The sequence below is a fragment of the Telopea speciosissima genome, unplaced genomic scaffold (genome assembly GCF_018873765.1).
Source record: "Telopea speciosissima isolate NSW1024214 ecotype Mountain lineage unplaced genomic scaffold, Tspe_v1 Tspe_v1.0034, whole genome shotgun sequence".
Lineage (NCBI taxonomy): Eukaryota > Viridiplantae > Streptophyta > Magnoliopsida > Proteales > Proteaceae > Telopea > Telopea speciosissima.
Window position 1 is genome coordinate 56,140 of NW_025317370.1, and position 11,871 is coordinate 68,010.

The 11,871-nt window shown below is 41.5% G+C and overlaps 1 protein-coding gene across 1 annotated transcript; it reads right to left on the reverse strand.

Moving 5' to 3' along the window:
* Nucleotides 1-1,497: 1,497 nt before the first annotated feature.
* On the reverse strand, nucleotides 1,498-2,103 carry LOC122647361. Its single transcript, XM_043840785.1, has one exon. It carries the CDS (start codon nucleotides 2,101-2,103, stop codon nucleotides 1,498-1,500), a length of 606 nt encoding a protein of 201 aa, XP_043696720.1.
* Between the last annotated feature and the right edge of the window lie 9,768 nt (nucleotides 2,104-11,871).

An 11,871-nucleotide genomic window follows, 5' to 3' on the forward strand; every position in this document is an offset into this window, starting at 1 on the left:
TTGATTCGAAAGTCACAACCCTCAACATCGCATCCACACATCTAATAAGAGATATGGACACTTTTTAGAAAATACCAAACCCAAAAAAGTACAGAAATTCCCTTAAATAACCCCAGACGACCCACCCGGTCTGGTTTAAACCGAAAATGAACATATGTCAAAATAGGTATCGATTCGAAGGTCACAATCCTTCACATCGCATCCACACGTCCAATAAGAAATAAGGACACTTTTTAGAAAATACCAAACCCAACAAAGTACAAAAATGGCCCCAAATAACCCCAAACGTCCCACCCAATCTTGTTTAAACCGAAAATGAACATATGTAAAAATAGGTATCGATTCGAAGGTCACGACCCTCAACATCGCATCCACACGTCTAATAAGTGATAAGGACATTTTTTTAAAAATACCAAACCCAAAAAAGTACAGAAATGCCCCCAAATAACCCCAAACGACCCACTCGGTACGGTTTAAATAAAAAATGAACATATGTCGAAATAGATATCGATTCAAAGGTCACGACCCTCAACACCACATCCACACGTCTAATAAGAGGAATGGACACTTTTTAGAAAATCCAATTCCCAAAAAAGTACAGAAATTCCCCCAGATAACCCCAAAAGACCCACCCGGTCTAGTTTAAATCGAAAATGAACATATGTTGAAATAGGTATCGATTCGAAGGTAACGACCCTCAACATCGCATCCACACGTCTAATAAGAGATTAGGACTCTTTTCAAAAAATCCCAAACCCAAAAAAGTACCGTAATGCCCCCAAATAACCCCAAACGACCCACCCGGTCTGGTTTAAATCGAAAATGAACATATGCCAAAATAGGTATCGATTCGAAGGTCACGACCCTCAACATTGCATCCACACATCTAATAAGAGACAAGGACACTTTTTTGAAAATACCAAAACCAAAAAAATACATAAATGCACCCAAATAACCCCAAACGACCCACACGGTCTGGTTTAAACAAAAAATGAACATATATCGAAATAGGTATCGATTCGAAGGTCCCGTCCTCAACATCGCGTCCACACGTCTAACAAGTGATTACGACACTTTTCAGAGAATCCCAAACCCAAAAAAAGTACAGAAATGCCCCCAAATAACCCAAAAGGACCCACCCGATCTGGTTTAAACTAAAAATGAGCGTATACCAAAATAGGTATCGATTCGAAGGTCACGACCCTCAACATCGCATCCACACGTCTAATAAGAGATAAGGACACTTTTTAGAATATACCAAACCTAAAAAAGTATAGAAATGCCCCCAAATAACCCCAAACGACCCACCAGGTACGACCTAAATAAAAAATGAACATATGTCGAAATAGGTATCATTTCGAAGGTCACGACCCTCAACATCGCATCCACACGACTAATATGAGATAAGGACACTTTTTAGAAAATATCAAACCCAAAAGAGTACAGAAATGCCCCCAAATAACCCCAAACGACCAACCCGGTCTTGGGATGTTGAAATCATCCCATACTCAATATCTTCTTACCCAACCTGGCGCCTTGCCTCAAGGGCCGACTAACTTCTTTCCCTTTATTCATGCGAGAATTAAAGGAAATAGAATTTGAATTTGAATTTGAAATCACCAGCTCTCGTCCTCCAGCTACGGCCGAAGCACCACCTTCATCTCCGGCCAAATCTTCACCACCATTCCCGGTCGAACCCTGTCGAGTTACACCTGCAGCCGGATCCTTCACTCTCCATTCTTTTTTCGGACCTAGATTTTTGTTGGAACTACGAATACCAAAATTGCAAGTCGCATTTGAATGCCCGAATATCCTACAGTGTTTACAAGATGATAGTTTCCAATCATAGACCACCCTTTGGTGAAAAGAAAGACCATCATCTCCATAGACAGGAATAGAGGATGGTAGGTCAGAAAATGCAGACACCTCCACACACATCCGAGCATAGGACAATCGCTCCATAGACCTTGTCATCTTATCAGTGACAATCGGCTTTCCAATCACACTCCCGATCGAACTAAGAGCTTCAACCGACCAAAAGTGAAAAGGAAGATTGGGCAAAGAAACCCAAACTGGTACGGAACATAAATTGACCCTTTCCATGCACGCTCCCGGGCTCCAAGGACAAAGAATCAACGGCCTTCTTTGGACATACCATGGCCCCCCTTCAAGAACTTTAATCTTATCATCTTCAAGATTAAACCTGAAAATGAAAATCCCACTGTCAAGCAAATTCATGACCCGAAATCTTCCATTGCTTCACTAACATTTCTCGAGCAAAGTTGAAGCTGGGCCTGCCCCCAATAAAATGACCCATAAGGGTATTCTTCCATTTTTCCAGACCATTCTTAATCATGGAAGATGGGCACTTAGCAGCCAATGCCCCATTAATCTTCACGGGTTCAACAAAAGTGAGTTGCAATCCATCACTAACCAACAAAGAAGAAGATGAAAATAAGGCTGACCAAGGCACTCCAAGACCCTTCTTACTCATTCCTCCAGCATCATTCACAACCCCACCAGTAGGGTGTGGACGGTCTCCTACAGCAGCTCCATCCAAGCCTTGAACTCCATCCCCCAAAAGGGATCCCACTACAACCGAAGCCTTCAAAGGAGAAGTTGTAGCACATGCAGCACCACCACTTGGAGAGTCCTTACCACTACTCCCATCTCCACGTGCATCGCCCCCATTCCAACAAATAAAAACTCCCTCTCCACCCCCTCCCGGACCGAGATCAGGAGGGAGACCATTAGCCGGAGCTAATGGCCAGCTGGCCATTCCCACGAATAAACACAAAAAATCCCCCTCTCAAAATCGCCAAAACTTCTCTCTCCTCCTTTTTTTCCTTGGAGACTCTTCGAATCGATACCTCTTTGGTTTAAACCTTAAAAGAACATATGTCGAAATTGGTATCGATTCGAAGGTAATGACCCTTAACTTTGCATCCACACGTCTAATAAGAGATAAGGACACTTTTCAGAAATTTCCAAGCCCAAAAAAGTACAATAATGCCCCGAAATAACCCCAAACGACCCACCCAAGTTTAAGGAAAATGAACATATGCCGAAATAGGTATCGATTCGAAGGTCACGACCTTCAACACCGCATCCACATGTCTAATAAGAGGTACGAACACTTTTTAGAAAATCCAATGCCCAAAAAAGTATAGAAATGTCCCCAAATAACCCCTCACATCCCACCCGGTCTTGTTTAAAATGAAAATGAACATATGCCGAAATAGGTATCGATTCGAAGGTCACGACCCTCAACATCGCATCCACATGTCTAATAAGAGATAAGGACACTTTTGAGAAAATACCAAACCCAACAAACTACAAGAATGCCCCCAAATAACCCCAAACGTCCAATCCGGTCTTGTTTAAACCGAAAATGAACATATGTTGAAATAGGTATCGATTCGAAGGTCACGACTCTCAACATCGCATCCACACGTCTAATAAGAGATATGGATACATTTTAGAAAATACCAAACCCAAAAAAGTCCTGAAATACCCCCAAATAACCCCAAACGACCCACTCGGTATGGTTTAAACAAAAAATGAACATATGTCAAAATAGGTATCGATTTGAAGGTCACTACCCTCAACACCGCATCCACACATCTAATAAGAGATAAGGACACTTTTTAGAAAATACCACACCCAAAACAGTACAGAAATGCCCCCAAATAACCCCGAACGACCCACCCGGTACGGTTTAAATAAAAAATGAACATATGTCGTAATAGGTATCGATTCGAAGGTCACGACCCTCAACACCGCATGCACACGTCTAATAAGAGGTACGGACACTTTTCAGAAAATACTATTCCCAAAAAAGTACAAAAATTTCCCCAGATAACCCCAAACGACCCACCCAGTCTAGTTTAAACCGAAAATGAACATATGTCGAAATAGGTATCGATTCGAAGGTAACGGCCCTCAACATCGCATCCACACGTCTAATAAGAGATCAGGACACTTTTCAAAAAATCCCAGGCCCAAAAAAGTACAGTAATGCCCCCAAATAACCCCAAACGACCCACCCGGTATGGTTTAAATCGAAAATGAACATATGCCAAATGGGTATCGAATCGAAGGTCACAACCCTCAACATCACATCCACACGTCTAATAAGAGATAAGGACACTTTCTAATAAATATCAAACCCAAAAAGGTACAAAAATGCCCCCAAATAACCCCAAACGACCCACCCGGTATGGTTTAAATAAAAAATAAACATATGTCGAAATAGGTATCGTTTCGAAGGTCACGACCCACAACATCGCATCCACATGTCTAATAAGAGATAAGGACGCTTTTTAGAAAATATCAAACCCAAAAGAGTATAGAAATGCCCCCAAATAACCCCAAACGACCCACCCAGTCTGGTTTAAATCATAAATGAACATATGTCAAAATAGGTATCGATTCGAAGGTAACGACCCTCAACATCGCATCCACACGTCTAATAAGAGGTAAGGACACTTTTCAGAAAATCCCAAGCCCAAAAAGGTACAGTAATACTCCCAAATAACCCTAAACGATCCACCCAGTACGGTTTAAATAAAAAATGAACGTATGCCGAAATAGGTATCGATGCGAAGGTCACGACCCTCAACATCGCATCCACATGTCTAATTAGAGGTACGAACACTTTTTAGAAAATCCCATGCCCAAAACAGTACAGAAATGCCCCTAAATAACCCCAAACGACCCACCCGGTCTTGTTTAACCCAAAAATGAACATATGCCGAAATAGGTATCGATTCGAAGGTCACGACCCTCAACATCGTATCGACACGTCTAATAAAAGATAAGGACACTTTTTAGAAAATACCAAACCCAACAAAGTTCAAAAATGCCTCCAAATAACCCCAAACGTCCCACCCGATCTTGTTTAAACTGAAAATGAACATATGTCGAAATAGGCATCAATTCGAAGGTCACAACCCTCAAGATCGGATCCACACGTCTAATAAGAGATAAGGATACTTTTTAGAAAATACCAAATCCAAAAAAATACAGAAATGCCCTCAAATAACCCCAAACGACCCACCCGGTACGGTTTAAATAAAAAATGAACATATGTCGAAATAGGTATCGATTCGAAGGTCACTACCCTCAACACCGCATCCACACGTCTAGTATGAGGTACGAACACTTTTTAGAAAATCCAATTCCCAAAAAAGTATAGAAATTCCCCCAGATAACCCCAAACGACATACCCGGTCTAGTTTAAACCAAAAATGAACATATGTCGAAATAGGTATTGATTCGAAGGTAACGACCCCCAACATCGCATCCACACGTCTAATACGAGATAAGGACACTTTTCAGAAAATCCCAAGCCCAAAAAAGTACAGTAATGCCCCAAAATAATCCCAAACGACCCACCCGATCTGGTTTAAACTGAAAATGAACGTATGCCGGAATAGGTATCAATTCGAAGGTCACGACCCTCAACATCGCATCCACACGTCTAATAAGAGATAATGACACTTTTTAGAGAATCCCAAACCCAAAAAAGTATAGAACTGCCCCCAAATAACCCCAAACGTCCCACCTGGACTTGTTTAAACTGAAAATGAACATATATCGAAATAGGTATCGATTAAAAGGTCACGACCCTCAACATCGCATCCATACGTCTAATAAGAGATAAGGACACATTTTAGAAAATCCGAAGCCCAAAAAAGTACAGAAATTCCCCCAGATAACCTTAAATGAGTCACCCAGTTTGGATTAAACCGAAAACAAACATATGTCGAAATAGGTATCGATACGAAGGTCACGACACTCAACATCGCATCCACACGTCTAATAGGAGATAAGGGCACTTTTTAATAAATACTAAACCCAAAAAAGTACAAAAATGCCCCCAAATAACCCCAAAGGACCCACCCGATCTGGTTTAAACTGAAAATGAACGTATGCCAAAATAGGTATCGATTCAAAGATCACGACGCTCAACATAGCATCCACACGTCTAATAAGAGATAAGGACACTTTTCAGAGAGTCCCAAACCCAAAAAAAGTACAGAAATGCCCCCAAATTACCCCAAACGTCCCACCCGAACTTGTTTAAATCGAAAATGAACATATGTCAAATTAGGTATCGATTCGAATGTCACGACCCTCGACATCGCTTCCACACGTCTAATATGAGATAAGGACACTTTTCAAAAAATTTGAAGCCCAAAAAAGTACAGTAATGCCCTCAAATAACCCCAAACGACCCACCTAGTACGGTTTAAACTGAAAATGATCGTATGCTGAAATAGGTATCGATTCAAAGGTCACGACCCTCAACACCGCATCCACACGTCTAATAAATGGTACGAACACTTTTTAGAAAATCCCATGCCCAAAAAAGTATAGAAGTGACCCTAAATAACCCCAAACGACCCATCCGGTCTTGTTTAAACCGAAAATGAACATATGCCAAAATAGGTATCGATTCGAAGGTCACGACCCTCAACATCGCATCCACACGTCTAATAAGAGATAAGGACACTTTTTAGAGAATGCAAAACCCAACAAAGTACAAAAACTCCCCCAAATAACCCCAAACATCCCACCCGATCTTGTTTAAACAAAAAATGAACATATGTCAAAATAGGTATCGATTCGAAGGTCACGACCATCAACATCGCATCCACACGTCTAATAAGAGATAAGGACACTTTTTAGAAAATACTAAACCCAAAAAAGTGCAGAAATGCCCCCAAATAACCCCAAACGACCCACTCGGTACGGTCTAAATAAAAAATCAACATATGTCGAAATAGGTATTCTTTTTAGAATACCCTCTTTCTGGTAAGTAATTCATTGTTCCTACCAATAATTGAACCCTAATCTTTAAGAATGGTGCATTGTGAACATACCATCTATACAACCAAGATATTGGTGAAATAGAACCTAATACCCACAATTTCCAAATCTCTGATTGATAGAAAGAAGGAACCCTAACCCTTGCCACAAATTAGAAAAGAAGGAATGTTAAGAAGAAGAAGAAGAAGAACAAAGAAAGAAAGAAACGCTCAGAACTTCTTTGAGGGTTGTGTTGCAGTCACGGACCGGCTCCGAAGAGCCTCGTTTTTGCACACAGAATATAATGTTCATCACCGCGTAAAATTATATCGAGGGAGGGGTCGAACTAGGTATTGATTCGAAGGTCACTACCCTCAACACCGCATCCACACGTCTAATAAGAGATAAGGACACTTTTTAGAAAATACCAAACACAAAAAGTACAGAAATGCCCCCAAATAACCCCAAACGACCCACCCGGTACGGTTTAAATAAAAAATGAACATATGTCGTATTAGGTATCAATTCGAAGGCAAGTTTATTCGGTGGGTGAAGGCTTGTGTTGATACTCCTAGTTTCTCGATCCTTCTCAATGGGAGCCCAACAGGTTATTTTAGGGGCAAGAGGGGGATAAGACAGGGGGACCCGCTTTCCCCTTAGTTATTCACAATTGCTATGGAAGGGTTTTCGGCCTTAATGCGGAAGTTGGAAGTTGAGGGACAGATCAGCCTACTACCAAGGTGCAAAAGCTCCCATCTTACACACCTGATCTTTGCAGATGATTTGATGATTTTTGTGAAGGCTGTCCCTGATTCTATTTTGGCTTGTTTAGGGGCTCTGTTTGATTTTCATACTTACTCTGGGTTGAGACTCAACAGAGCTAAGCCCTCTATTATTTTAGGGGGCCTTACCCAAACGGCTAGGCTCCAACTATTGGAATTAACGAATTTTGTGGACACTAAGCTGCCCATTCGGTACCTTGGTGTTCCACTTGTACCTCGTAAACTTTCTATGGCAGATTGCTCCGCTATCTTGGATCTAGTGAGGTGAAGACTTGAAGGCTGGAACGCTCGTTTCTTATCCTTTGCAGGAAGGTTGCAGCTTCTTACCTCTGTTCTTCAGGGCTGCTATATATATTGGTCGGGCATCTTTGCATTACCAGGTGGTGTCAAGCAAAAGCTGGAATCCATGTTCTCGAATTTCCTTTGGACGGGCCCCTCCTTGGAACGAAAGGTACATTATGTTTCTTGGGATAGAATTTGCAAACCTAAGGATGAGGGTGGCTTAGGTATCTACAGAATTTCAGAAATGAATGTTGCGGGTATCCTTAAGCAAATCTGGTGGATTGCTTCCAAAAAGGACAACCTATGGGTTAGGTGGGTTTATGCCCATTATTTAAAAAATGACTCTATTTGGACCGTGAAAATTCCCCAAAATTGCTCTTGGGTTTGACGTAAAGTTCTCAAGTATAGAGATTTGGTTGAACCCCATGTTCACCACTTTATTGGGTCTGGCCATGCTACAAGGCTATGGCTTGATACGTGGCATCCTCAAGGGGTTTTAATCAAAAATTTTGGGGATCGTATCAGATACGATGCGGGTTCTCATCGTATGGCTCTGGTTTTGGATATTATAAGACAAGGCACTTGGCATCCTACTCCTCATGGGTCTTTTGATCTTATTAGTGCTTGGGGGGATTTGCAACATGTTCCTATTTTGAGAGGCAGGGATGACCTTATTGTTTGGAAGAATTCCCCTAATGGCTTATTTACTACTAAGTCAGCCTGGGACACTGTTAGAAGATCCTCTCCTAAAGTAGGGTGGCATAAATTTGTTTGGTTTACTCAGAATTGCCCAAAGCATTCTTGCACAACTTGGAGATGCCTTATGGAAGCTCTACCTACCAAAGATCAGCTTATTAAAAGGAATATTCAGGTTGGGCCGAATTGCATCTTGTGTTGGGTTGCTACTGAAAGTCATGAGCATCTTTTCTTTAATTGCCCTCTTTCCACTAGCATTTGGGGTAAAATTAGTTCTTTTTGCTCCCAAGGGGGTAGAGGCCCTACCAATCTCCAGAATGTGCTTGCTTGGCTCTTGAGTGTTGGTTGTGCAAATGATAGGATGGATTGGGTTCCCAAGTTGGTTTTTTTGTGCTATTGTGCATTACATTTGGTGGGAGAGAAACCGAAGGCTGTTTGAGAACAAGGTTAGAACCCATGATCAGATTATAGAGGCAATTCGTCTTGATGTGGCCATTAAGTGTGCTGCCTTTCCCATTTCTGCTGTCCACAACCCAAGGAACCAGTTCTTGGCTGATAATTGGGGGATTAGGGTGGATTGGAAGGTGATTACTCAAAAAACCTGTACTTGGTTTAGACCTCCTACTCACATGGCAGTCCTTCACTGTGATGGGTCCTTAACAGCTGATAGAGCTTCCTATGGTGGAATCATTCGTGATGATGCAGGTGTTGCCATAATGGCGTATGCGGGGAAGGGAGATATTAATTCTGTTCTAGGCATGGAGCTTTTTGCAATTTTAAAGGGGGTCACTTTTTGTATTCAAAGGAACCTACTTCGGGTTTCCATCAGATCCGATTCCAAATTGGCAGTAGATATTCTTAATGGGGCTGTGGACTGCCCTTGGAGCATGCAAATCTTGAGGGACCGTATAGCTACGCTACTACAGCAATTACAGCGTAAGGAGATCAAACATGTTTGGAGAGAGCTCAACCAGCCAGCAAACTTTATTGTAGCCATGGATACGGGGGATGGGGAAGCAATTTTTTATCCACTTGATTTCCCACAGGACTTGGTGGAGTTGGTTAAGAATGATTCAGATTGTAAAGTTTTTTTAAGGACCTTGTCCCATTGAGTTGTTGGCCTGGTCTTAGGATTTTCAACCGAGTGCCTGTCCTCGGGTTGTTTTAGGGGCTCTCCTTCCCCTCTTAGGCCTGTCTAAGGGGGGAGGACAAGGGCTGCCTTCTTCTATTTTTTTTCCCTTTCTTAATACAATCACACTTACCTATCAAAAAAAAAAAAGGTATCGATTCGAAGGTCACGACCCTCAACACCGCATCCACACGTCTAATAAGAGATAAGGGCACTTTGTAGAAAATATCAAATCCAAAAGAGTACAGAAATGCCCTGAAATAACCCCAAACGACCCACCCGATCTGGTTTAAACCATAAATGAACATATGCCGAAATAGGTATCGAATCTAAGGTAACGACCCCCAACATCGCATCCACACGTTTAATAAGAGATAAGGACACTTTTCAAAAAATCCCAAGCCCAAAACAATATAGTAATGCCCCCAAATAACCCCAAACGACCCACCCAGTACGGTTTAAACTCAAAATGAATGTATGCCGAAATAGGTATCGATTCGAAGGTCACGACCCTCAACACCGCATCCACACGTCTAATAAGCGGGACAAACCCTTTATAGAAAATCCCATGCCTAAAAAAGTACAGAAATGCCCCCAAATAACCCCAAACGACCCACCCGGTCTTGCTTAAACCGAAAATGAACATATGCCAAAATAGGTATGGATTCAAAGTTCACGACCCTCAACATCGCATCCACACGTCTAATAAGAGATAAGGACACTTTTTAGAAAACACCAAACCCAACAAAGCACAAAAATGCTCCCAAATAACCCCAAACGTCCCACCCGAACTTGTTTAAATAAAAAATGAACATATGTCAAAATAGGTATCAATTCGAAGGTCACGACCCTCAGCATCGCATCCATACGTCTAATAAGAGATAAGGACACACTTTAGAAAATCCGAAGCACAAAAAAGTACAGAAATTCCCCCAAATAACCTTAAATGAGCCACCTGATTTGGATTAAACCGAAAACGAACATATGTCAAAATATGTATCGATACGAAGGTCACGGCACTCAACATCGCATCCACACGTCTAATATGAGATAAGGACACTTTTTAACAAATACTAAACCCAAAAAAGTACAAAAATGCCCCCAAATAACTCCAAAGGACCCACCCGATCTGGTTTAAACTGAAAATGAACGTATGTCGAAATAGGTATCGATTCAAAGATCACGACCCTCAACATAGCATCCACACGTCTAATAAGAGATAAGGACACTTTTCAGAGAGTCCCAAACCCAAAAAAAGAATAGAAATGCCCCGAAATTACCCCAAACGTCCCACCCAAACTTGTTTAAACCGAAAATGAACATATGTCGAAATAGGTATCGATTCGAATGTCACGACCCTCAACATCGCATCCACACGTCTAATAAGAGATAAGGACACTTTTCAAAAAATTCTAAGCCCAAAAAAGTACAGTAATGCCCCCAAGTAACCCCACATGACCAACCCAGTACGGTTTAAACTGAAAATGAACATATGCCAAAATAGGTATCGATTCGAAGGTCACGACCCTCAACACTGCATCCACACGTCTAATAATAGGTACGAACACTTTTTAGAAAATCCCCTGCCCAAAAAAGTATAGAAGTGACCCTAAATAACCCCAAACGCCCACCTGGTCTTGTTTAAACCGAAAATGAACATATGCCAAAATAGGTATCGATACGAAGGTCACGACCCTCAACATCGCATCCACACGTCTAATAAGAGATAAGGACACTTTTTAGACACAACAAAACCCAACAAAGTACAAAAATGCCCCCAAATAACCCCAAACATCCCACCCGGTCTTGTTTAAACCGAAAATGAACATATGTCAAAATAGGTATCGATTCGAAGGTCACGACCGTCAACATCGCATTCACACGTCTAATAAGAGATAAGGACACTATTTAGAAAATACCAAACCCAAAAAAGTGCAAAAATGCCCCCAAATAACCCCAAACAACCCACTCGGTACGGTCCAAAAAAAAAATGAACATATGTCGAAATCGGTATCGATTCGATGGTCACTACCCTCGACACCACATCCACACGTCTAATAAGAGATAAGGACACTTTTTAGAAAATACCGAACCCAAAAAAGTACAGAAATGCCCCCAAACAACCCCAAATGACCCACCCGTTACGGTTTAAATAAAAAATGAACATAT